We start from the raw sequence: 27368 nt of genomic DNA, 5'->3' as shown, positions 1-27368 counted from the left end.
TGGGTTACTTTACAAAGAATGTGAGCAGGAATCAAGAGAACTAGCAGATGGCAAAATAGCCATATTAAATAGATAAAAAGATTCCAGAAAACTGGCATAACACTTCCCCCACATGGATCCCTCATAATCTGATTTTCTACACAGTTTGTAAAAGGTGCAAAAGAGATCTGAGGATTAATCCTCTTTCAGTATGTTGCTTAGAGTCTACAAAACTCTCCTTTATGGTACTGAACAATCATCTTCTTGTAAACTCCAGCTTTCATCTACTTCTGACTGGCTAAGAATTGCACACATGCTATAATTGCACCACACCCTGACTCACTTGTTTGTCTCACTCACCTGATATGTCTTGCTTTTTTAGCTTGTTAGCTCTTTGGGGCAGGAACAGTCATTTACCATATGTTTATACAGCACATAGCACAATTATTAATAATTATTAATTATTATCTTATTGTCATAATGCCTAGGAGCCCCAGTCATGGACTAGGACCTCATTGTGCTAGGCGCTGTACAAACATAGAACAAAAAGGCAGTCTCTGCCTCAAAAAGCTTACAACCTATGAAAAGAGAGAGGAGCCTGACCAGGTCAGCCTATAGGTACTTCTGCAATAGAATTAGATAAGTTCATGGAGGACAGGTATATTGGTGACTATTAGCTAAGATGGTCAGGGATGCAACTCCATGCTCTGAGTGTCCCTAAACCTCTGGATGACAGGGGATAGATTTTGTGATAAATTGCCCTGTTCTGTTCATTCCCTCTGAGGCATCTGACACTGGCCCTTGTTGGAAGACAGGATACTGGGCTAGCTGGACCATAGGCACCGACTCCGTGGGTGCCCCGGGGCTGGAGCACCCGGGGGAAAAATTAGTGGGTACTCTGCACCCACTGGCAGCCAAGCTCCCCTCACCCCCCGCCCCACCTCCTCCCCCTCCCCTGAGTGTGCAGGGCGTCCCTGCTCCTCCGCCTACCTCCCAACACTTCCTGCTGCCAAACAACTGTTTGGTGGCACTTAGGGCTTTCCAGGAGGGAGGGGGAGGAGCGGATATGCGGGGCGCTCAGGGGAGGAAGCAGAGAAGAGACGGGGACTTGGGGGAAGGGGGTGAAATGGGGGTGGGAAGGGGCGGGGACATTGGGGAAGGGGTGGAATGGGGGCAGGGCGAGGGTGGTGTGGGATCAGGGTCAGGGAGGGTCGAGTACCCACCGGGAACAATGGAAGTCGGCGCCTATGACCTGGACCATTGGTCTGATCCAGTATGGCTGTTCTTATGTTCTTAAAAATGTTAAATAATAATAACTGCAGCCTGGACGAGAATAAGAATGCTTTGAATCCTCCATTTGCAGAGGAGACGTGAACAGTTGGAAAATCAACATGTATTTTCTTCTCTTGGTTTTAAAAATTATATTTTACTTGGGGGAAAAATAGAGTACACAATAAAACGAATTCTGTAAAATGACACAAAATAAACAAGGCCGTCGAGCACAATGTAACTCCTCGAATGGTATGTACAGTCCAATCCATACCGTTTCCCCTAAATATGACTGTGGAGAAAGCTTTAAAAATGTCATGAAAACCATTTCTGGGTTTTCTTCTGCAGGCCTCCTGAAGCAATAGCTCTCAAGAGAGGCAAACTGCCCAGTCCAGCTCAATGGGCTGTGGACTCTGAAACCGGAAAGTGGCATTGAAAATAGCAACATTTTGTTGTTGCTATTTCACCGTTGGTCATTTGGGCAGAAACCTCCAGCTCCATGCTCTTAACCCACATCCCAAACCATCTCCCTCCCCTCCCCTCCATCTCCATCCCTGCACTAATGTCTCCTCCTCACTCTGTCCTCTCCCCCACATCAGTGACTCCCCACTCGTATCCTCCTTTTCATCCCCTCCCTTGGTACTGGCCCCTCTCACTCATGATTTCCCCAGCCCCTCCTCTCTCTAGTTGCGCGCCTCCTACGAATTCAGTTCAAATCCATAGTACTTTATTGGCATCCTGGCAAAGCGACCCCTTAGTGTCTGTCACAGATCTGCCTTCACGGGGCTTTCCGGTGAGCCTGGGGGTTTAGCGGCAGCATCACTTGGTATACAGTAGCAATATTTGCTCCTCTCCGAGGCTCATGCGCCTCGGCAGAGATACTACAGGCAGTTTTCCCGAGTCTCCTCCCCTATTCCTCCCCCCTGTTCTGCAGTCACTTCCTGCAGCTGTTTCCCTCTGTGTCCGGTTGCACTGACTTTTCTGACTGCCGGCCCCTCAGATCTAGTGGGGAGCAACCCGACTTAAGTTGTCATGAAAAAGGAAGAAAGGAGGAGGTGAAGAGCTCAGCTGGGGATGTGCAGGACTGGCTTGCTTCTCTGAGTCCCTCCTCCCAGAATCAGGGGATTCTAGTAAGTGCATTATACTTGGGTGTATGCATTTATTAGAGTAGTCAGGACACTGTCCATAACAGGGAGGTAAATCGCACCACAAGCAGTGTTATGTACATGTTCCACTTGTTAGTTTGTGGGATTTTACATGTTTGTTTTGCATGTGGGTATTTATGTTGCATGTATGTTTTGAATGTCTACATATTGCATCAGTTTTTGGATGCTATGTTTTGCGTTTATGTTTCCCAAATTGCATCTTGGCATCTTGAATTCTCTTTTGAATTGCCACCATTTCAACATAACGACAGATGCCTCCGATTTTAATTAGAATTTAAGTCATGGGGAGTGTAAAGCTTTCAATTTTGCATAAATAAAATTTCTAAAATGTCAGTTTTTGCATCATGCTGTATAGTCCCATAATGATGTATTAGGTAACAAAATGTTCCCTTGCCCTTTGCATTACCTGTTTTGTATCTACAGCAGTGTAGAGTCAGTGTCAGTGACCACTGTCATGAAAGTTGTTTCCATTCTAATGCCTGTGTTCAATCACTTAGTACTGTATGAAGCCTTCAGCTTTTAGGCTGAAATTTGTCAGGCTTGGTCTCTGACCAAAGGTGAATGTATCGGGAAAGTTTCGGTAAAAACAAGTACATTCATTCTGGAGTATGAGGAGCCTGGAGAAAAAAATACACTTTCTGATTTAAAAAATAAATAAATAGTGACTGTTTGAATAACTCCATCACTGAAACAGCTGGAAACAGTCAGGAAAACTTGGCACAGAAATTTGATTTGACTGAGTTATGACCTTTTTAAAAATTGCACTCTGCCTTTGAATAGTGCACTTCATAAGGAATTTTCCAACTATGTTCATAAAATCTGCTGCTAAGGAAGGCTGTACTGTGTGTACATGCTTGACAAACTTAGCTGTGCAGTGAAAAACTTTTGGGCCTAGATTGTGCCTGACATTTCTCCCGGGGTTGCATAGGGTAGTGAACATATAGAACCTTCCTCCCCTCTTGTATGGCACACACAAAGGCCAGGTACAATTGTGGTCTCTGTGTTCAGGGAAGTGCAGGATCAGCTCCTTCCTTACTCTCCCAGGGGCACACAGCACTCCAAAGGGATAGGAAGTAGATGGACTTAGCTGGCTGAATCCCTCTGCATTGTCCTGTGGAACGCACAGGAGGAAGTACGTTGTAGCCCATAAGGATGTGTAGTAGTGGGCATGACAGCGAGACCCAGGAGACATCCTGTCTTCCTGAGGCAGAATGCCTCCTGGAACTCACCCTGGGGAACTGCAGCTCCAGACTCTCCGCTCCAGGCTGTGTCTTAAAAGTACATCTGAGCCTTTACTGAAGTTGGGCAGAGAATAATGCAGGGATCATTGGTCATCTCATAAGGTAAAAATGGCGTGGCTTCTAAAGTGCACAGGGAGAGGGAATCTCTCCTGCTAACTTCCTACAGTGTGGAGATGGAGTCCATTGTGGACCTAGTAAGGTAAATGGGATGGGGTGTTACAGTGGGGCCTAGACAAATAGTTCTAGATTATGGATCTTCTTTTTCTTACATATTTCTCTAAACCAACTAACTAAAAACATCCTAGCACTGCCTTTAAAGAAAAATCAACATTCCTGTCAAACGGCAGGAAACGATAATGTTAAGATTGCCTATGTAACCTTAATCCTGCCTCTGTACCCTTAATCCATTTAAAAAAATCTTTAGTTACATACCGTTTCTCAAATAAGGTCATGTCATAATTTTTTCCGCCTACACATTGTAGTGCTGTATACTGCACTATGTATGATAGCCAGAGTTCATGAAAGTAATAGCAAACACTTTTTAGACAAGATACAGCAGATTGGGCCTGGTTCTCGTTTACTTTAACACTACTTTAGACAGTGCTTGCTTTGTAAAGTAGGCTTAAAGTGAGAGTAAACCATATTTACATCTAATTTAAGGCCACTTTCCATTGCTGGAATGCTGTAAAGTTCTTTTACTGCAAATGAAAACCACTCCATTATGTATAATAGAGTAATAATACAAATTTGCTGGCATGTCCAGGTCACCTAAATGTGTAGCTAAATTAACTGTATAGGTCCAAATTATGATACCCATGATCACAAATGAATAACTCTTTCTTCCACCTGTTATTCCATTGAAATTAAAGGGACTACCTGCAGAGTACAATACTACTCAATGTGAGTAAGGGGGGCTAAATCTGTCTTAGGGTTAACAGTTATGCCCTGAGCTGAACCCATGGTAAACTATATTGGTGGTTAGAAAAAATATTATATAGTACATAGTTGTTGATTCAATGATTAAGATACTTATAGAGAGAGGAGAATTTATTTCTAAAAAGTGAAAGAGCATTATCCCATGGACTTTAATGGGACATCTCACATGCTTAAAGTGAAGCACACACAAGTTCTTTGCTGGATCAGTACCAGAGTGTGCAACACTTTGCAGGACTGTACCCTAAAACAATAAAGATTGTTCTAATAATTGAGTTAATGAAAAGAGTAAGTATAAACAAATTTTAAAAATGAGAAGAAGCGGCACATGTACATGCGATTACTCATGTGAATAACAGCTTAATAGTGTGAATAAAAGGGTCACAATCTGCTCCTAAGATTGTACAGAAAAATTGTATGGTAGTATATTGTAGTATTGAGAAACACTATGAAAGCATGTCATTAAAGATTGTGTTGTAAAAGGATACAAGCCAAAGGGCAATGTTTAAGGCTGCGAGAGCAACCTTAACTATATCATTTCCTGGCTTTGAGTGCTTACAGTTCTCTTAACATAGTTTTAGAGGCAATTATATTAAAATCCAGACACTGTGCTGAGAAGGGAAGAAATGTTAATGAATCTTCAGCTCTGTGAGCTTTGAGCAATCTTTATTCCTGGAGAAAAAGCATTCCTGAGCAGAGGTTTCAAAGCTTGATGCATTTATGGTTTTCACTGGCTTACAGTGATATGATTTCCTTTCATTTCCTAAAGTCATTGCTGTTACAGACATTTAATATGATCTGATGATGTTCTCAGGCATTCACAGACTTGTACTGACATTGTTTTACCAATCACATTGTAACACTATAATCTGGTTATTATTGGCTTGCAGTGTCAATATGATAATATCAAAAAAATGGTCAGTTTCTTAAGATAGTCCATTTTCAAATGCTCTCTTGAGTGGAAGTGAAAGGACTCCCTGGGAGAAATGCTGGCCTAATTAAAATCAATGGAAGTTTTGCCTTTGACTTTAATGGGACAAGGATTTCACCTTCTGGGTTTTATCCTGAAGGTCAAAGAGAACACCCACAGATGGTAGACTACATCTTTATGTTGGGTAGTTCAATCATCACCTTATCTATATCAATGCAGACACCATACAGGTGCTACAGATTCATGGCCTTGGAGGCTATTGAATTCTGTGGCTTTTCTGAGATCTCCATATTGGTGCTGGGTCATACCTTGACTCCCTTTCCCCTTGCTGTAGCATCACAATTTGCTGAATATGGAGACCATGGTGATCTCCAGGTGTTGAAGCACCTGGAGCATATGTTGGCAATAAGGTCACTGGGATAATTACCTGGTGTCTCATCTTTTTCTGTTAAAGGATTTTATACAGGCATATAGAATCACTGACAGTGAGGCTAGGAGATGTTACTTGTCCTCAGGCTTAGACCTTCTGTAATGAAAATTCCAGCTGAACTCTTTTAGATAGTGTGCAATCAGATTACTTCAGATGGCCTTGTCCAATTAGCAGTTCCTTCAACTGATTATAATGGTGAGTTAGTTACCTTTTTACACAGATGGGACAATGTGGTTCTAGGCTGGTCTCTGTATCTTTTGACTAGTAAAGCCATGGGTTCCCAATAGACTATCTCACCTGATCTCTGATTTCCTTGTCCTCTGGAATTCCCTGTGGCACACGGCCTGCAGTTTTGACTTCTGTCCATCTTGACAATGATGTGACTGTGCCACCATCATTGAGAGATGTCATCAATGCCTCACTTAACAAGAGAAAGATGTTAATTATCCTTAGACATGCAGATGTCCACCCTCTTCCTTAAGAAGCCATCTCTTGACACTGAAGTACTTGCCAGCTGTCAAATCCCCCACTTTCAGGGAACAAGATTGAGAAGGCGGTGGCTATTCCAGTCCAGGAGCACTTGGACATTAGTGGCATCCTGGATAGTTCCCATTTTAGGACTGGCATTTTTTGGTTTTGAGATCGCACTTGTCAGGCTCACAAATGACCTCTCGCTGGTTTTAAATCAGGGTCAGCTTGTCATTTTGGTCATGGTGGATTTCTTAACATCTTTTAATATAAGTGGCCATGGTTACTGCTTTGACAGCTAAGGAACATAGCTAGTGTGTCGGGGAGCTGCTCTGAAGTCTTACCTAGAAGAGAGGAGTCAGTCCATGGTGATAATACGGGATTTGAAACGCTGTGTCCTTCAAAGGTCCCTTTATCACCCATGTTGTTCAATGTATATACTGAGCTCTTTTAGTCAGATCATTTCTTACTATGGGATGTAGGCACAGCTGTACATCTGTTGCCCTGTGGACAGCACAGTTCAAGTCTCTGGCCTGGACGGATGTTTGAACTATCTTGTCTGGACACATTAAAACTCAGGATTAGTTATGAAGTCTTGCTGCTGGATAGAGTTCGTTACTACAAGAAGGTTCATTCTAGTTGAGAGGATGTGATTAGAAGCAGTGAGTCAATCATGCCCTCTCTAGGAAGTCCCATCCCCACCCTCCATGTGATAGGAACTTTTTTTTGCATGTGCACTTCACAATTTGCACAGGTGATTTATCTCAGGGTAACCTCACAATAGCAATCCCTGCCTTTGTGTCTCATATGCTCAGCTGATGAAATTCCATCTTGTTAGGACTAACAGCAGAGCTGCTCCACTATTAGCCACTTGTTCAGAATCCAGCATCCCTTTTCTCACTGGTCTAACAGCCACGTTCACGTTATGCCCACTTTGCACTGGCTGCCTGTGCAGTGGCACACTAATTGTTAGCTGGTACTGTTGGTTTTTAAAGGCTGCAACAAGGTAGGCTCCCTGACTATATTTGAAACGTCTTCCTTGGACTTCATCTTGAAGAAGATCTCTGTTATGACATGACCATAGAATCATAGAATATCAGGGTTGGAAGGGACCTCAGTTCCTTTTAGGAATCCCACCATCATACTCAGAAAAAGGAATTAGTGTCTTTGTCGTGGTGGGCCTTAGGGTGTGGAATTCACTTCACCATATAATCCAGCAGTCCATCTCTCACCCATCATTAAACACTCCTCCTTCCCCGGTGTTTTTTAGAACAACCACTTCCCTCTAATTTCTACTTTTCCATCCATTCCCTTCTTTCCTCTTTAGCTTCTGCATTGAACATCCTCAAATTTGTTTCAGTTGTTAATTTTAGTGAAGTTCTTTGGGGTTTTTTTGGATTGCATTTGAATTAATATTTAGAAATTGATTTTAGTAGGGAGCACAGCACCTTGACAAGGGAGGTGCACTGGAGAAATAAAGTATCAGAGTAGCAGCCGTGTTAGTCTGTATCCGCAAAAAGAACAGGAGTACTTGTGGCACCTTAGAGACTAACAAATTTATTAGAGCATAAGCTTTCGTGGACTACAGCCCACTTCTTCGGATGCATATAGAATGGAACATATATTGAGGAGATATATATACACACATACAGAGAGCATGAACAGGTGGGAGTTGTCTTACCAACTCTGAGAGGCCAATTAAGTAAGAGAAAAAAAACTTTTGAAGTGATAATCAAGCTAGCCCAGTACAGACAGGTTGATAAGAAGTGTGAGAATACTTACAAGGGGAGATAGATTCAATGTTTGTAATGGCTCAGCCATTCCCAGTCCTTATTCAATCCTTTGTTGATTGTATCTAGTTTGCATATCAATTCCAGCTCAGCAGTCTCTCGTTGGAGTCTGTTTTTGAAGTTTTTCTGTTGTAATATAGCCACCCGCAGGTCTGTCACTGAATGACCAGACAGGTTAAAGTGTTCTCCCACTGGTTTTTGAGTATTATGATTCCTGATGTCAGATTTGTGTCCATTAATTCTTTTGCGTAGAGACGGTCCGGTTTGGCCAATGTACATGGCAGAGGGGCATTGCTGGCACATGATGGTATATATCACATTGGTAGATGTGCAGGTGAACGAGCCCCTGATGGTATGGCTGATGTGATTAGGTCCTATGATGATGTCACTTGAATAGATATGTGGACAGAGTTGGCATCGGGGTTTGTTACAAGGATAGGTTCCTGGGTTAGTGGTTTTGTTCAGTGATGTGTGGTTGCTGGTGAGTATTTGCTTTAGGTTGGGGGGTTGTCTGTAAGCGAGGACAGGTCTGTCTCCCAAGATCTGTGAGAGTAAAGGATCATCTTTCAGGATAGGTTGTAGATCTCTGATGATGCGCTGGAGAGGTTTTAGTTGGGGGCTGCAGGTGACAGCTAGTGGTGTTCTGTTATTTTCTTTGTTGGGCCTGTCTTGTAGGAGGTGACTTCTGGGTACTCGACTGGCTCTGTCAATCTGTTTTTTCACTTCAGCAGGTGGGTATTGTAGTTTTAAGAATGCTTGATAGAGATCTTGTAGGTGCTTGTCTCTATCTGAGGGATTGGAGCAAATGCGGTTATATCTTAGAGCTTGGCTGTAGACAATGGATCGTGTGGTATGTCCTGGATGGAAGCTGGAGGCATGTAGGTAAGTGTAGCGGTCAGTAGGTTTCCGGTATAGGGTGGTATTGATGTGACCATCGCTTATTAGCACAGTAGTGTCCAGGAAATGGACCGCTTGTGTGGATTGATCTAGACTGAGGTTGATGGTGGGATGGAAATTATTGAAATCATGGTGAAATTCCTCAAGGGCTTCTTTTCCATGGGTCCAGATGATGAAGATGTCATCAATGTAGTGCAAGTAGAGTAGGGGCGTTAGGGGACGAGAGCTAAGGAAGCATTGTTCTAAGTCAGCCATAAAAATGTTGGCATATTGTGGGGCCATGCGGGTACCCATAGCAGTGCCGCTGACTTGAAGGTATATATTGTCCCCAAATGTGAAATAGTTGTGGGTGAGGACAAAATCACAAAGTTCAGCCACCAGGTTAGCTGTGACATTATCAGGGATACTGTTTCTGATAGCTTGTAGTCCATCTTTGTGTGGAATATTGGTGTAGAGGGCATAGGCTAAAGATGTAGATAAGTGCCTCATGAGATTTTCAGAAGTGCCTAATTAGGTTAGATGCCAATCTCATATTGATTTGAATGGGAGTTAAGTGCCTAATCTGTTTAGGTGCTTTTGGAAATCCCAGGAAGCACCTATGTGCATTTTTGAAATCTGGCCCTCAGAGGATGTGGGTCTAAGAACTAAAGTCACTTTTGAAAATGGGACTTAGGCACCTAAGACACTTCTGAAATTGTTACCTGCAATCTAAATTAAGGATTGCTTATTTAGAAAAGTAAAGGTAGGTCCCTGTATTTAAAACACTTCTGCTTAAAGATAGTACAAATCTGGCACCCCAGTATGCAATTTTAGCTTGATGTGATTTGGAATGGCCAAAATATCAAATCCTGTTTATTGGTAAGCAGGGCTATGATGAGAAGCTATTATAATCTTTAAAAAAGTGGCTCTGTCTTGATTTACACTAATACTTCCACTTTGCATTAACCTAGCAATGTTCATCCCAGGGTTTCAACACAACTTGCAAACATAAATTAATTAAGCCTCTCAAAGCTTTTTGTTGGCAATTTAAGGGGGTTCCTAAGAACTTGAACTGATTGAGAAATAAACTGAATAAGTGCTAATATGAGATAATCTTCCAAACCTAAGAAAATATGAAATAGTTTTTAATATTGCATTGTACTTAGTAAAATCTGCCAGAAGTAGAGGCAGATATCCAAATGCTTTCAGTAGCAAATGCCTTAGGAAAATGGTAGGTATTAAATGGAATGAAGTTGTAACAAATGAGGAGATTTGTCAAAGTTCCACAACTTTTTAACTCCAAAGTTATCCAGAGAAGACAATGTAAGTATCTGGGATTTATTAAGAATGTAACCAGAACATCTGCCATGGGAGGCGTACCATTGGGCAACTGGAGGACATGTAAGAGAGGCAGAGTGAACTAATCTCTTCATTGAACACTAGAGAGGGAAGACTATTGGACTTAACAAAGAGGACACGCAAAGAGCAGCCCAGGATAGACAGGGATGGCAGAGTCTTATTCATGCTTTAAGTGATGTTTGATAGTGTGAGAAGGATTCAGATACTTAGTAAGTGAAGGCATGGAGAAATTGCCCAAGGTCATGCCACAAGACAGTGGCAGAGTGTGGAATGGAACCCAGAAGAAATCACTCCTGGTACCTTGTTCTAACCAATAGACAACAGTGTCTCCCTCAGTGCTTTTATTTACTGGAGAAAAGTTAATTTTGACCTTTTTTCCTGAAGTTGATATTTATGAAGGCTTTGTATGGGGTTTACGATTCACAACATACACAGCTACTTCCAAATGATTGACAAGGTACCAAGCAACAACACATATTGCAGTATTAGTTTATTTCTTAGATTGTGAACTCGTTGGCATAGAGCCCACCCCTTCTTGGATTTGGGAAAGGGCCTAAGGCCCCAATACTCCACGTGTTTACCCTTGGGAGCACTGGTTCAGTGGGCCTCTGCATGAGCTCAGCAGTGAGTCACTCCACCAGCAAATGTAGGCTCAGGGCCTCCTAGGATAACACAAACAAGGCAGAATGATATTTTCTTGCATCTGAAAGCTTATGTCTGGTGAGTTCTCATTTTGTTTGTTGTCCAGATATTATAAGTTCTTAGTAGTCCACTTAAATTTCCAGGAGGGTGCCAGAGCCTTTATTAATAGCTAAACTCAGATTTTAATCCGTGTCGTTTTGCCTAAAAAACTATTTGGGGCTGGATTAACAGGCTGACTGCAGCAGCTTTGCCCTGCTCCAGTGAAGCAGAAGCTATCAACTCACCTTAACTGGCTTGTTAAACTGGGTTTGTAACTGCTTTGCATTGTTGGAGGGACACAGAGCCGCTGGAGTGAAACTGGCCAAGTTGGCCCCAATCTTGGACATTCACATTGTGAAAAGGATGCCGTTTATTTGAGCCTGTGTCTTTTTCTGGTTCAGAGCTGAAGAAGAGTCTTCCTCCTTCAATAGTAACATGCCAGCAGTCCTCCCGGCCAATGATTCTTTTGCAGCAGGCAGGACTTCCTCCTCATCCTCGTCCTGAGAAGCCTTCATCTCCTCCTATGTCAGTGGCCACAAGGCCAAGAGCCAACTCACCACTGTCCCCACAGAAACCGTTTGGACTGGGGCCTTCCTTGCAGCACTCGCAAGAAGAGGAGCTTGCAAAGGATCCTGTGCTGGAGGAACTATGTAAGCCCCTGTGTTGTAAACTTTGCAATGTCACTCTGAATTCAGCACAGCAAGCCCAGGCGCATTACCAGGTAAGGAGAAGCAAAAGAAGAAAGATGTTCAGATTAGTTGTTCCTGTGAGGTGCCTACCACTCTTTCAATATGAGATGTAGGGCAAGCCTTATGAATTGTGGGGCCCCAACCTGCCATAAGTGAGGGAGTCATGTGCCAGGAGCTTCCTCCCCTTCTGGTCCCACTGCCAGAGGCAGGTGGGGTATGAGGGCAGTTGAAGGCCCCCTTTTTGCTCCCATGCCTGAAGGAGGGTGACTGAGGCTACACAGGGTTTAAGAGGGGGGCCCTAATGAGTTGCTTGTCCTCTTTGTGATTTAGGCTGGAGCTCATCACAATTTTTTCATCAAAACTTTTCTTCCGTCATGAAAAAAGGTTGCCCTTTTGACCAAAATAATGGAAAATGTATTTAAGTCAAAGTTTTTCTTTCCTCCCCCACCACAGGAGAATGAGAAAGCAAAACCCCGTGCACTTTGGTCCTTAGTTGAACTGGGGAATCTGGTCCTAGATTAAAATAAGATTTAAAATAAAGGGGGAGAGGCAGCGGGAATTTAACCAGATTCCCCAGTTCAACTAAGGCCAACAGAAAGTTCTGATTTTCCTTCCAGTTCTAATTTAAAAATATATTTTAAAAATGTTGATTACCTATCTTTTCTCCCAGCTTTGCTGCTTTTATCAGTGGATGCCAGTTTAGCAGGTTTATGTCCCCTGGGTGACGGATTGAGCAGGCTCTGTTGAGACGGAGGAGTATGCTCTTTGTAACTCAGACAGCAGGTGCTATAACAGAGGTGGGCAAACTATGGCCCGCGAGCCACATCCGGCCCGCTGGACCGTCCTGCCCAGCCCCTGAGCTCCTGGCCCGGGAGGCTAGCCCCCGGCCCCTCCTCCGCAGCCTCAGCTCACTGTGCTGCCGGCGCAATGCTCTGGGCGGCGGGGCTGCGAGTTCTTGCCGGGCAGCGCCGCTGCAGAGCCGCAGCCTCACCCGGTGCTCTGTGCTGTGTGGTGGCGTGGCTGGCTGCAGCCGGGCGGCGCGGCTGCCTGTCCTGGTGCTTTGGGTGGTGTGGCTGTAGCACTGCCAGCCACCGGTGCTCCAGGCAGCACAGTAAGGGGGGCAGGGAGCAGGGGGGGTTGGATAGAGGGCAGGGGAGTTTGGGGTGATGGTTAGGGGGCAGGGGTGTGGATGGGGTCAGGGCGGTGAGAGGGTGGGGAACAGGGGGGGGGGAGGGGGGGGGGGGGCGCCGGGGGGGGGCCAGGGGGGGGGGGGGGGGGGGGGGGGGCAGGGGGGGGGGGGGGGCTGAGCCACACCTGGCCGTTTGGGGAGGCACATGCTCCCCTAGCTAGCCCTCCATACAATTTCGGAAACCCGATGTGGCCCTCCGGCCAAAAAGTTTGCCCGCCCCTGTGCTATAAGAATGAAGTCACTACCTTTACTCTTAGACCAAACACCATTTATATGGTTCACTTGAACTGGTCTTGTCTCTGAGTGGGGCTTCATTACACAAACGGGGGTGTAGTATATGACAGACACCATTGGATTAGCCAGCTTCTCTACCCCAATGTACATTTCTTTTGATATGGTTCATGATATGGATCCTCAGAGATCATCTCTCACTTTGTGCTTCTACCTGGTGAGAACATCATCTTATTGGACCCTCAACTTCTGACAACTTCTAGATATGATCATCTGGGGTGGGTGGTCTAAGAGTCTTCAGTTCACTCCCCCTTCCCAAGTCCAACAGAGTGCCAGTTTGCTGACCTTCTGGCTATGTTGCAATAGTTTTCACTTTGATTTTTCCGGAGGAGTGTACTGAACAGGGAGGGCTTTAGTGAGATGGGGAGACCTGAGTGTCTTTCTAGATTATTGTGATGGATTTTCAAAGAAGCTTCTAATTTTTCCAGGCAGAATTTTGTAGGTTCATCCCTTAGGTTTGCTGGCTGGCCTGGAAAGCATGTCCCATGCTATCTCCCTGGAGCCTCTTTTCCCAGGTCTGCTTCAGGAGTCTCCTCCCCAGCCTCCTTCTCCCTTCAGAGATAGTCCCAAGGTGCAGGCCCCTCTGTGTTTTGTTTCCCAGAGAGGAAACACCCAACTACCTCTCTCCTAGGTCTCCTCTCCCTATTGCCTTGCAGCCTTTCTTTATAGAAGCCACCAGGTTGGTTCTTCACAGCTGGGTCTAATCCTCAATTACCTGTCTTCACTTCATGTGCTACAGAATGGGCTAGTTGGGCTCCCCTTCACCCTTTCACTGTTAGTGTGGGGGGTACATACCCCATCCCAAGACCCAGCCCTGCCAGGTACTGAGCATCTCATGAGGCATGTCAAGCACTCTAATCTCCCATTGCAATCAATGGAAGTTGAGATTACTCAGCCCCTCTCAGGATCAGAGCCTGTATCTGAGCTGTTGTTGTCATGACTACGTTTACATTTCAGCCTCTTAGCTGAGTCCTCTGGCTGCTAGATACAGGTGGGACTCTACCACCTGGACAGTGATTAATTCAAGTTCTGTTTCCAGGGTAAAAACCATAGTAAGAAACTTCGGAATTACTATGCTGCAAATAGTTGCCCAGCTCCCGCCAGAATGAGCAATTCAGTGGAGCCTGCCGTGCCTCAGATTGTCTCCCATTCAGCTCAGGTAAGGCCTGGGGAGGTGACCGAGGTGACATGTGCTGCTTACATGTCAGTACCCCCTATGACAAGGGTAACTAGGTCTCATGCTTTGGGGTGGGATTGCTGCAGGGGTCAGAGGAATTTTCCTCACTATGTCCAGCATGGTGCAATTGGCCCGGTGTGTGCCTTTACATTCTTCTGAAGCATCAGGTATTGACCACTCCCGGGTACAGGGGACTTGACTCACTGAGCCACTGATCTAATCCTGTGTGGCAAATCCTATGATACCTGTATGAATCAGATGCTCTGCCGATTATGGCTGTTTAAAGCCATGGAAATCACTCGTTGTCATGTCCTTCCTCTGTGTGTGTGTGTGTGTGGGGGGCATATCCTCCCCTTGCCTAGCCATCTCCTGTGCGTCGAAGTGAGACTGCACCTGGGTGCCTATGTAGAAAAGGTGTTTAGAGTCTAGCACCAACAGCACTGGGCCATCATTTCCCTCCCTAAATAGCTACTCTTGTGGCACTCATTCTCCAATCGCTGCATGAGTGAATGGCCCCCTCTGTGATCCAGATTAATGCTGTACCATGAACTGCCCAATGGCAGGCACATGTAGAGCAGAATGCATGCCCCATTAGCTCCAGGGGTAAATCAGATGTTCTCCACACCCGAGACTTGCATGTCATTGCGTGTTGGTCGGCAGGGATCAAAGCTGGGGCCTTCAGCACCAAAAACACGGGCCTCTACCACTTGAACTAAAGGAGACCGAACCCCGTAGCTGTGAGTAAATAGCAGGTTGTTATATGGTTGCTGGGGCCAGCCACTAGGGGGGAGACCTGTTGACATACAAAAAGAACCTAATCCAAAGCTTACAGAAGTGAATGGGAGTCTTTCCATTAGTTTCAGTGGGCATTAGAGCAGGCCCTCCCCCAAGCCATTGTATGTTACAAGTGCACTATGCTGCTTACAACAGCTGGGATGGCTGCTCTGCCTTGTTTGAAGAACTAATTCTCAGAAAAAAAGAAAGCCAAGTTTGAGCCAGCTACATAGAAGGTGTTCATATTGTACCAGGCACGCCAGAATTCTAGGGTTTTGTTGGGGAGGAGCATATGAAGTATCAAAACGGGGGCCAAAGAAACTGCACCTTAGAAAGTGTAGCACTAGCAAGGCCAATGAGTAAATCATTGTTAGTCACACTATTTGGGAAATACTGGTTCCTTGGTGATGTACAAAACACTAAAAAGACTCAGTCACTGCCCCAATCAGCTTATACTCTAAGTAGACAGACAAGATCATGCCACATAATGCACTGGGAGATCCTGAGGACGGGGCTTACTCGGGACGGGATCATTCCTCTAAAATCTGCATATGGAACTCCCGCTGTCCATAGGCAAGGTGTGGGGAGGGGTCAATTGTTTCTCTGCAACCCGTGGAAGGTTCTTTGCTGGGTTGGAGATCCAGTTTGGGGGCGGGTAGTCTGGACACAGATCTTCCTCAGTGCTGTGGAATCTCCTTTCAGGGGGCTCCCAGGGGCAGTGGTAGGCAGAGGAGTCAAGCCTGCGAGGAAGCTGGAAGGGGGAGCAGGAGGCGCCAGAGCCAGTGCAGAGATACAGGGCCTCTGCACAGATTGTTTTGATCTCCATCTGATCCTCAGAGATCTGTGTGGATCTTAGGGGATGTGCAGGTTCAGGGGGCCAAACTCCCAGCAGGAGCCATGGAGAGGCAAACCCTCCTCCCACAAGAGAAAGAATTTGGGGAACACTGTGCAGAGAACCCGGAGTTCTAATCCCCACTCTTACCACCAGCTTGCTGAGAGGGGTCAACTTCATTGAGCCTGGCTCAGTTATTTCAAAGAATGAACTCTCCTATGATCCTTTCCCTCCTTTTTGCTGATAGATGGGCGCCTCTAAACCAGGCGGTCGAGTGATCATGGCCACAGAGAATGATTACTGCAAGCTTTGTGATGCCTCATTTAGTTCCCCGGCTGTGGCCCAGGCTCACTACCAAGGAAAGAATCACGCCAAGAGGCTACGCCTGGCAGAAGCACAGAACAACTCATTCTCGTAGGTATTGTTCAACCTTTACATTAAGGCTGTCCTGAACGTGTGCAGCCATGCCTCCAGTGGTCTCTATTAATGTATCTCAGAGAGCTTTAAAACAGAGCTGTATGTATTTATTTAACCTTCAGGGATACATCAGAACTGGGCAAACGGAGGGCACGGAAAGAAGGGAACGACTATAAGATGATGCAGAATAGAAGAAATGTGTATGCGGTTCAGAACAGTACAGGTACTTGAGTGCTTGTGTCACCACTTACATGCTCCATGGGTCACACAGTGACAATTGCTTAATGGGTTCTGCTTGACACAGAAGGGTGCATTAGGGAGCTCTTGTTCTGTGGGCTGGTCTGCACTGGTTCTGACTCCAGCATGAGGGACTGTAACAGGGTGGCCATCTCCAGGGTGGCATGGGGTAGCTCTGCAGCAGCCCTGCCTCATTTTGCCCCCTTCTCACAGCTCTTCAAAACTCCACAGCCTCCTTTGGCTGCTGCCGTGCCTTGCTGCTACCTTGGCCCTCCAGCTAAGCCCTTAACAAAAGTACAACTATCCAGGGAATCCGAGTTCCTCATCCAAGTTAAAGCCAAACAAAACAGAGCCTTTGCCCCAGTCTCAAACTAGGCCCAACCCCTTCTTCCTAAGGGGCCTTTCTTCTGTCCTCTATTCTTCTGCTCACCCTCTGGGCTCAGCTTTCAGCCCTTCCCAGGTTCCTTTCCATTAGTCCCCCTGGGTTCCTTTGGGTTGCTCCCTGGTCTTTCCCAAGCAGGCACTCCTTGGCCTTCCTACCTGGAGTCATCCACAGGTCCCTGCCAGCCTTGTGCTCTCCTCTGGCTCCTCACAGCCTTTCTGCAGCATCAAGCGCCACCACTTCCCCTTTCTTCCCAAACCTAGGGTTAGATAAGGCAGAGGCCTGATTGGATCACGTGAACTTCATTTTCCCCACCTGGGGAGGCAAAGCTAACTGTGTCACTGGAGGGGCTGAGCCCATTTCCCCTTAAAGTGGCTAGCCGCACTGCGTCAGGAACCACATGCCAGTGGAGGACTGATGCTCCACCCAACCCTGATCTTCTGACCCTTCCTGACCCCCCAACACAACACCTCTTACCTTGGAATGCCCTCTGTGCTGGGATTGTGGTGGAGGCTGCTAGATCAGGAGCTGTCACCACTGGGGAAGTTCTCAGTTAGCCACTTACAGCCATCATCTGGCTCCTTCGCACCACCTGAGTGACACTAAGGGGCCTGGTTGGACTGAGGAATCTGGTCCGGAGTCTATAAAGCTCTTTGAAGGTTTAAGGGACAAGTAGGAGTATTAGCAGGCATCCGAAGAAGTGAGGTTTTTACTCACGAAAGCTTATGCCCAAATAAATCTGTTAGTTTTTAAGGTGCCACCAGACTCCTTGTTGTTTTTGTAGATACAGACTAACACGGCTACCCCCTGATAGCAGACCATAGAACCCATCCTGATCATCTCACTCAACCAAACCTGCCATTGACCTCAACAAGTGAGGGCTGGATTGACAGCGGAGGGCTGGATTGTCCCACAACAGTCTGCATGCAGAGGGGACCTTCTACAGATGGACCTGTCCCTGCCCATGCAGAGAGGGTGTTATCACCTCCTGTGCAGCACCTTCCCTAGCATGCCTGGGATTCTCTTGCATGGTTTCTCCTCCTGAAAATGTCTCCACAGGAGCTTGGGAGCAGGTTTGGGAGTATGAGGGGGCAGAGCAGGTCTGGCACTATCCCCTCCTAACCAAATATTGCAGCAGGCGCTAATATTGTTGAAGGAGCTTTAACTCCTTCTGGGTCCTCTTCTTTGTTGCTGCTTGTGTGGAGGCCATACTTCTTGGGGAAGGGGAGCAGAGGAGGCAGCAGCTGCCCTTGCAGCTGGATATCAGACTCCCCTCCCCATGGATCCCCAAACTCCACAGCGTTGACAAGGGGCCAAGGCCCCCAAGACAGTCTGGCTGGGAGGACTTTTCCAGGAAAACTATGAGGGGAACCACCTTGAGTCTTCCTCCCCAGCCTCCTTCCATGCACCTTTATTCTTCACTGGAGGGCAGGCATCCTCTGGGGAAACACTCCAGCAGGTCCATGGAGGGGGTGTCAGGTGCTGGGTTCTAGGCAGTTAGCCCTGGTGGTTGGTGCAATGGTGGAGAGCAGGTACCAAGGGTCGAAGCCAGCTGTAGAGTTGTGACCTGGCTGAGGGCAGCGCTGAAACCGGGGTCTGAGGAGAGGCTGACCTGGGCCGTGCCCAGGGATTGGCTGCTGCAGCATGCCTGAGGGTTGAGTCATTGCAGGCTCTGTTGGAGAGGCGAGTCATAGCACCTACTGAACATCTGTGCCCGCCCACATCTAAAGGACCCTCCCCCAGCCTAAAGGGAGCAGCCACTGAGCCCAGGGCTCAAGTAAATTCAGGGGACAATGAATGAAAAGCAGGGATGGGAGTGAGGGGTAAAAGCAGGGAGCCAGAGAGGGACACTGAGCAGAGAACCCCAGACAGCGCTCACTGTTCCTCAAAGGCATCCAGGGAGCCAGTGGATGCGGCCCAGATATGTGACCGGAGGGAGGAGCGAAAATAGGCCCCACAGTCACAGAGCACCTCCCATCTGGCATCCTTCTCCTAGCATGATGGATGGCCATCTTGGCCAGCGCCACTAGGCTGACGAGGCGGTCTCGCGACTTCGTGGGGCCACAGATGGGGTGAGCGTAGATCAGGGGGTGTGGAAAAAAGTGCAGCGAGACCCAAAGGAGAAGGTTCTGGAGGAACCGGAAAAGGGGCTGCAACCTGGTGCACTTGATTTAAATGTGTGCCAGGGTCTATCTCACACTGCAAAAAGGGCATGTGTCAGGGAGGGGAGTGGGTGAACCATGCCAGGAGTTGCCAGCTAATATCCCTGGTAGGTCAGGGTCCAGGGTAGAATATAGACTGGCCAACCGGGGCGCCTTATCCTCCACGTGTGGTAGAAGATCTTGCCACTTGGCGTCAGGGTGAGACGAGGGTGAAGGCTATGGAGTATGAGAACATACAGCCACTTCCTAGGCTTGATTCAGAAACAAGGCGAGTGTAGGTCACGCAGCTGGCTTGGGTGGTGCGGGGGAGGGGGCTAGCGGAGCAGGGGCCTGATGGCGAGGTCTGGAGGACCAGAGGTGAGGGGCGGGCAGGGAGCACCCTCCAGCAGGGCCTGCTCGAGAAAGGCCCGAGAGACAGGCGATAAGGCTGCCCTCATCTCCCGGAGTACACCCCGAGGGACACGAGGGATGGAGAGCCCCATGCACCAACCAAGCGCCAGGGGATCCACCACGTCCTCCCGATCATAATCCAGGAGGTCTTCACTGAGCTGGGGGTTGGGGTCAGTCATGGCAGCTGAGTGAGCAGCCCTACCCTGGCTGTGTGCGCACCTCACAGGGGGCATTTGAAGACAGTCAGTGGGTCTATGATTATGCAGTCCCATTGGCCAAAGCCTCTGTCTAGGAGCGATTCAGCAAGCTGCGATACCACACCCCGTATTGCTGCAGCCTCAGAGGCTGTGCAGGGTCTGCACGGGTGCTCCATGCCCAAGCTGGGAGCATTCCATTCCCCACTCCTTTGTTCCCCGCACAGTCTGTTTACCCGTGCTTTGTGCAGGTGCTGAGAGAGCCCCTCAGTCAAGGAAGCTTTGCAAAGAAAGAAGCTATTTGTGGTGCCAAGGCTTTGTCTGGCTCTCGCTGATCCTCTCAGCAGTTAAAGTTACTTCAGTTTGTCAGTCTCTTTGGTTGGTTGGTTTCTCATTTCGTAACTTAATTTCCCATCTGCCTTTCTCTATTGCTGCTCTAAGTGGTGGCTATTTCCTGGTGTTTTCTTGGCAAGGGGCCTGAGCTTTTGACTCCGACTGTACCACATCAACCCATGCTCGCATTCTTGCTGTCCAGAATGATAAAGCAGGTTTGCCACCCTCCAAGGCCATCTGTTCCCTGAATCAGTTTCTCTGGTGTTTCACACTCTGACTCTGCCACCCTTTGAACAAACCCAATACGGGAAAGACAGATCCTGTTCTCTTATTTTGGCAGTGGGGAGGGAGAGAAAAGCACTTTGATTTACTGCAAAATCCTTTAAAAAGAACTTTGATCTAGGAATAAGCAGGGAAAAGCACATGGGGGAAATTCACCCCTGAGTGACAGTCACTTTGCTCCTGTGCCCAGCTCTGTGTCCAGTCAATTCCTCCAGTTCAGAGTAGCCTCTGGCCAGGGCAGGGCTAGGTCTGCCAGTGGTGCGTTGCCTCTGCAGAAGCTGGAAGCATTCTAGGGCAGGACAGAGTGACGTGGAGGAGTGGTGGGTTGGGACATAGCGGGGAGGGGTGGTGGTGTTGAAGGTTGACAGACTGGAGGAGGGGAAGGGGTGGATTGGGAGCAGGAGGAGGTGTGGCTAGGGTGGACCTCAGCGCTGATGACTCCCACTGGTTATGTCTGCACTGCAGCTAGGAGCAAGCCTCCCGGCCTGGATAGACAGACTCATTTACTGCCATTTTATATCTGTGTAACCCCACAGAGCACACCAGAGGTAGGGTGACCAGATGTCCCGATTTTATAGGGACAGTCCCGATTTTGGGGTCTTTTTCTTATATAGGCTCCTATTACCCCCACCCCATCCCGATTTTTCACACTTGCTGTCTGGTCACCCTAAACAGAGGTGTTCCTGATTTGCAGCTTCCCGTCCAAGTGCTTAATTCTATACCATTTAATTTGAAGTATATTTAATAGTGTCTGGATCAGCGGTTTTATTTTTTTTCTTTGCAAGTCTTGTAATGAGTGCTCGTTAGCGCAGACAGCCCTCTGATGAGTGTTAGTTTAATTTTGTGTTTTCAGCATGGTATTAGTTAATATAATGGTTCTTCTAAAATTACATTAAATATGATCTTCTCGTAATTATTTTTAATTAAGCAAGCAGGAAACTTACTCTGATGAGAAAGCTGATTCTAATTCTGAAATAGAGGGAGCAGTGATACAGGGTCAGATTTTCAAAAACTCCTAAGTGACTTAGGCTCCAAACTCCCCTTTTCAAAAGTGACTTAAGCACTTAGGAGCCTAAAGCCTGGTGTACAATACACCGTTAGGCAGCTTACATCGACCTAACTCTGTAGGGGTCTACAGTAAAATGTAGCTCCCGCCGATGTAACTCATCCACTGCACCGACTTAATAACTCCTTCTCCACAAGAGGCATAGCACTTATGTCGATGTAGTTAGGGCAACAGAGTGTCAGCGTAGATGCTGCATTGCTTACATGGACTGTTGCTGCCTTTCAGTGCCCCGCATTGACAGTTAAATCAGTGCCCAGCATTGGCAGTTAAATCAGTGCAAGCACTTCTGGTGAGGACGCGCATCGCCGACACAAGGAGCATAGTGTGGACATGCAAAAGCGATTCAATTACTGCGGTGCCTGTACATCAACGTAATTTAGGGCAAGTCTGCACTACAAAATTAAATTGACCTAAGTCCCATTGACTTAGGTGAGCGTTAAGCATCAAAGCCGGTTAGGTGCCTTTGAAAATTCTACTAGGATCCTGTCTGTATCGGTAGGCGCCTAAAAAAAGGCAAGAATGAGGGATAATAAATGCAGACCATTATTTATAATGGACTAAACAGTTTAAAATTTACCATGTCTGTTATTACTTTGGTAATGAGGCATTTAGACTGTATTATGCTGCATTCAGTTGTAGAGAAACAAGCATAAAGTGAGTGTTCCATTTTGTTTATACTCATTAAAGAGCCTTAGAATTGGCCTGACTTAAGTGTTGGAGAAGTTCTTAGACTAATAATTATGTCAAATTTAATTAAGCATGCTAGTTTTTCTAACTTGTGTACAGTTTATTCCCTGTAAATAAACTGGAGAATGGCTTTTTAAGTAAATTTGTTTAAAATATGACCTAAATACCTTTGTAAATCTAGGCCTAAGTGCTTAAGTCACTTTTGAAAGTAGGATTTAGGCTCCCAAGTCACTTAGGTGCTTTTGACAATTTTCCTCATAGACCTTAGCGATTGTGAAGTGAGGCTCGAAACACAGGGCTCCTCTTGCTTACAGATAAATGGACGCCTTTGTTTTCTCTGCAGGTCCCTACTTCAATCCACGCTCCCGCCAGCGAATTCCTCGTGATCTCGCCATGTGTGTCACCCCAAGTGGCCAGTACTACTGTTCCATGTGCAATGCCGGGGCTAGCGAAGAGATGGAGTTCCGACAACATTTAGAAAGCAAACAGCACAAAAGCAAGGTGTCTGAACAGCGGTATAGGAATGAGATGGAGAATCTTGGCTATGTACAATGACACGCTATCCCTTGGTAGTAGTTTGCAGATAGAGCAGCTTGTCTCGCCTGCTGTTTGCCACATGCCCTGCTTTGTGCTCCATTTGATAGGAGTATGCTCTCTAGCTATACATGTAACACCTGCAAACTTAATGGTATGGTTAGGGTTTTTTTATATCGCTGTTGGCAGGAATATGCTCTGCAGGATGTGAAGTGGTTTTAATGTTTGTTTGCTTGTTATCTAAAGCTCTTCATTGCATTTTGGGGGAGCCCTGTCCTCCCCCATGCCCTATTGCATGAATGTGCAAGGCCCAAGAAGCACTGGGACCACCATGGTTCTGCCACGCAGGCAGGGTATGTGGAGACACAACACCCCTTTTGGTGTGTCCTGGAGCTGTGCTCCACAGCATCACTCCGCAGCAGGGGGACTTTATGGGCAGGCTAGAGAAGAGGAGGTAACAGAGCCAGCGGACGTGTGAATGGCATTGCTGGCCACACATCCCTGCTAGCAGAAGTGTAAGAGGGTATAGCCTCAAATACAACTTACAGCAGGTGCCTCCTGCATTCCTCTTGGTATGGCACAGAGGCTGTGCACATACCCTAAGGAGGATCCTATCTCCCTCACCCTCATGTAGGCCACCCCCCAGTGTTTGGAGTGGCTGGTGAGGATTTCAACCTAACATCTGCAATAGGAGAGTAGCTGATCTGCCACATCAGCAGATATTCTCTTCTGTCAAGGAGGATAGATTCTGGTCTGCTCTTGGCAATGGATTTTTACCACACTGGAGCCACTAGGCATCTTTATGCAGCATGGGTGAAATTCACCTATGGGAGCGGGGCCTGTGCAGGGCCCAGAGGGCAACAGAAGCTAATATAATCTGATGGAGGCTCTGTACTGAGCCTTGGCCCTCTAAAGGACAGCATGGATGGTGCAATGAGGATGGGCTGGGGAGGAATCGTGGGTCCAAACACCCTATCAAATTGGTGCTGAGGGGGGTCAAATGCTGTTCTCCAGCCTGTAGTAACTGTAGAGGGGGTGGGTCTGTGATGTAGTAAAATTCCCTGGAAATTGGGGATTATTGGATTTCAGATGCCTCAATCTCCACTCCATTCAGCTGCTCTAAGCCTGACAGGCATTATATGTGCAAAGTGAAATTCACCCTTGGAGGAGAGCTGCCCGTGTTGGGCATATTTCCTTTCTTCCCTTTACTCTAAGTCTCAGACTGGGTTTTCCTTTATCTTGCTTCTCTCTGAACATCAGCGTTTTACAGTCTTTTTTTTTAGGAAGGGATAACAAGCGTGAGTGTAATCTCCAGGTTGGGCTGTCATGTTCTCCCATGTATTTTCTCCAGGCTAGGCTGCTGTGCTGTCCCTCATGCAATCTCCGGGCTGGGCTGCTGTGTTCTCCCCTGTGTGATATTCGGGCTGAGTTGCCAGGCTGGTCCCCTGGTGATCTCTGAGTGGGGCTGCTGTGCTCTCCTCTGATCATTCACGCAGTTGTGGTGAATTTAATGATCCTGATCTTTTTTTTTATATAGGATCAGAGCCAGGCAGGTGCTGTGGATATCTCATTTCCAGGCCTGCTTTACTGTTCCGGTTTTATGCTGGTGTAGCTCCTTTGTTTCTCAGGTGGGAGGGTACTAGAAGTGAAAAGGTGCTTTGTAGCTTGTCCCCTCCTCCTGGAGACAGCGAGTCAACATCTGCCTCGGTGTAATCCCATTGACTTCAGTGGGGCCACACCGGGGATGAATTTGGCCCAGTGCGTATCATGTGGCAGACAGCCTTGTTTTTCGCCATCCTTCACCTTCTCCCTAGTTTCCTGCATTCCACCAGCCTTTTTCAGCTTTGAACAACAGTTTCTGTTCATCTTCTCAGTCCACCACAGAAAGGCTTGTATCACTTGCGTGCTCAAAAGTAAAAGCTGTTCTTCAGACTTTGAGTAATCTGTATCATCGGCCACCTCCAGCGAGCACTGCCCAACTGCCCTGTCTTTTATATAGCACTCCTATACTCGATGAGGTTAAACTGTGATGGCGGTCACAGCAATCATCACATGCTCCCTGCTGATCCATGTTTATATGCATGGTAACAGACTCCAGTGTCTATAGCACCTAATGCTGGTCCTCTGCGCAAAGCCTGAGTAAACAGTCTTTGCACAGAGGAGCTCCATTGGGTGGGAGAACAGAATCCCGGGTTGCAGAGCACAAGCACAAGCACCTTCCCCTGTGCTCTCCCTGGCTGGCCCCCTGGCCATGCCCACTGGCCTGCCCGATTCCCAACCTTCCTGTGCTGCCGTAGAGAGTGCAGTCCTCGGGTATGACCTGCTCCCCATTCCACACAGTGGAACTGTGGCCTTTCCTCTATTTTCCTGGCTGTACTCCCCCGTGTAAGGACGGAGGATGGTGGACGATAGTTGCCCTGTCGTGTCTCCCCACAACGATATCTGCATCATGTTTAAATGTCCATTTGCCATAAACCACGGCATGGTGTTTCCATTGTTTCATGCAACACTGAATAAAATGAGACCTGGGGAAAGCCCTGTTATACGTAGTGTCTAGCTCGGTGTCTAGCCAAGGTGGAATTTCCCCTCACAAAACAGTGTCTAGTTGAAATGCCCCAGCAATGGGGCTCTCACAGGTTTCCTTGGGAGGCTGCCCAACAGGCAGGTAGACCTTCCCGCCATCCAGTCTCAGTCTGAACATCAGGGATGAGGGTTGTCACCTCCAGAATTCCATCTCTCCTCTGCCCTTGCTGTTCCCTTGTGTGAAGCAGGGCGTGGGACTCCGCAGCACCTGTTGACAAGTCTCCCAGGCAGGAGAAAAGGCATCCATGGCTAGAAGGATGTGGGGCATGCGGGGACTTGCTCTGTCCAGAAGATCTGATGTGAGCACAAGGGAACCAAAGACTGCCCCTCCCATCACAGCACCCACAGTGGTTTCTCCTTGACCTAGAAAATGGCTAATCATGAAGGTGTGAAAAAAAAACACCTTAGATTTCATTAGTGTTCCTGCAATAGCAGGGGACTGGACTCAATGACCCAGGAGGGCCCTTCCAGTCCTATGCCCCTATGTTTTAAGGGTTAAAGCCAACCCAAAGGCCCTTCAGCAAGAGGAGAACTTGACTATATGCATATTAAAGTCAGAACTTGACTACATGCATATTAAAGTAATTCTGTACATGAGGATTCAGAATGCTTGGGGAAAACATATCCTGCTATATCTACATTCAGAAATGGGGGGTGGGGTGGGGGCACGGCAGGGGGCAGGAGAGGCACCATATCCATTAAGAATACAGGTGTGGCACCTTTTTAGAGACCCCCCCCCGCACCCTTGAATAGTTTATTTCTTGACTGGAAAAATAAAATGGACTTTTGTGAAGCTATCACATTGGCCAGTAGATTAATGACCTTTGCTGCTAAAAAAAAAAATCATTGCATTCATATTTATTTTATTATGCTGACCACTGACAGTCTTGTGAATATTTATGGCTTTATCCTATGGGTTGTTTTTGTTTAAATAGAAAAATCTTCAGCGCACTTTGATTTCGAATCAGACTAGATATTTATTTTTTGTGAAAATGTGGCTCTTCCCCCTCTCCCCACGTATATGTGTTTTTTTTCCTTCACATAAAATAAAAAATGTTCCTTTATGTTTTCATGGCAAACAAATTCAGGGTTTGCCTCCAGATTTTTTCTTAAGTCACAATTGCAACCTTTGTCTAAATGGTGGACGCTTTAAATTGAGCACATCTTAATGTTAACATTAAATACATATGCATTTCATTCCAGCTGTAGCTTTTATTTTAAGGCAATGAGACCAATACATGGGATCCATATAATTTATATGGAGTACGAAAGAGGTACTGTTTTGTTTTATTAAGCATTAGATGTCATTACACATTAACAAATAAACGTGTTATATCATTACCTAACATGGGGCTCAGTTCTGCTTATAGTTATTCTGGTGCAAATCTGAAGTAACCCTTCTAACTTCAGTGGAGTTACTCTGGATTTACACCAGTGTTACCAAGAGCAAAATTTAGTCCAGGAGATTTTTTTTTTTCCCTTACTACATGAACATTATAGAGAGAATCTATCTGTAAGCATTGATTCTTATTTTGGCTTACTAACATGCTGTTAATAACATGAGCAAAATCCTGTCGTCACATTACTCAGGCAAGACTCCCATTGACAGCAAGGGGGTTGTTGCCTGCGTACAAAGTGAATGACATGGCTGCACTGTATACTTACGTTGGTCATGCCAAAACAAAGCAGGGTGCTAAATGATGTTCTCTCAATCGTAGATTTTGTTACAACGATCTAGGCTGGCTTGGCTTTTTAAAGAATATTTCTCTTGCTCTGTAAGGGCATGAACTTGCTCCCACTGAAATTGGCGTTGAAGCTCCCATTGATTTCAGTGGAACAGGGTCAAGCCCTAAACCACTCCAGGAACTCTGTAGTGCTGATGCCTTGTCATGTACATGTTTTTATGTCTGTATCCACAAGGATGCTCTGGATGAGGAAGAAACCTTTTGCCCCTTAAGAAGAGCAAATTTCAAGATGGATCCAAAAGGAACAATTTTTACAACTGGCAAAGTCCATGTGTTCCCAG

The 27368-nt window shown here is 46.6% G+C and overlaps 1 protein-coding gene across 1 annotated transcript; it reads left to right on the top strand.

The window, feature by feature from the left end:
• Positions 1-2341: 2341 nt before the first annotated feature.
• On the top strand, positions 2342-23421 carry ZMAT3 (zinc finger matrin-type 3). The gene is made up of 6 exons (XM_034782003.1): positions 2342-2378; positions 11525-11844; positions 14332-14451; positions 16323-16489; positions 16615-16715; positions 22569-23421. The coding sequence occupies exons 2-6, from the start codon at positions 11581-11583 to the stop codon at positions 22778-22780; spliced, it is 864 nt and encodes a 287-aa protein (XP_034637894.1). The 5' UTR covers positions 2342-2378; positions 11525-11580; the 3' UTR covers positions 22781-23421.
• Positions 23422-27368: the final 3947 nt, after the last annotated feature.

The sequence above is a fragment of the Trachemys scripta genome, chromosome 9 (assembly GCF_013100865.1).
Source record: "Trachemys scripta elegans isolate TJP31775 chromosome 9, CAS_Tse_1.0, whole genome shotgun sequence".
NCBI lineage: Eukaryota > Metazoa > Chordata > Testudines > Emydidae > Trachemys > Trachemys scripta.
The sequence above is the reverse complement of the archived record's forward strand: the minus strand, read 5'-3'. Positions and strand labels throughout refer to the sequence as shown.

Coding starts and splice junctions, on each gene's coding strand:
- ZMAT3 (XM_034782003.1), top strand. CDS start 11,581: ATGATTCTTTTGCAGCAGGCAGGACTTCCTCCTCATCCTCGTCCTGAG. Junction 16,490..16,614: donor GCACAGAACAACTCATTCTC/GTAGGTATTGTT, acceptor TTTAACCTTCAG/GGATACATCAGAACTGGGCA. Junction 16,716..22,568: donor TGCGGTTCAGAACAGTACAG/GTACTTGAGTGC, acceptor TTTTCTCTGCAG/GTCCCTACTTCAATCCACGC.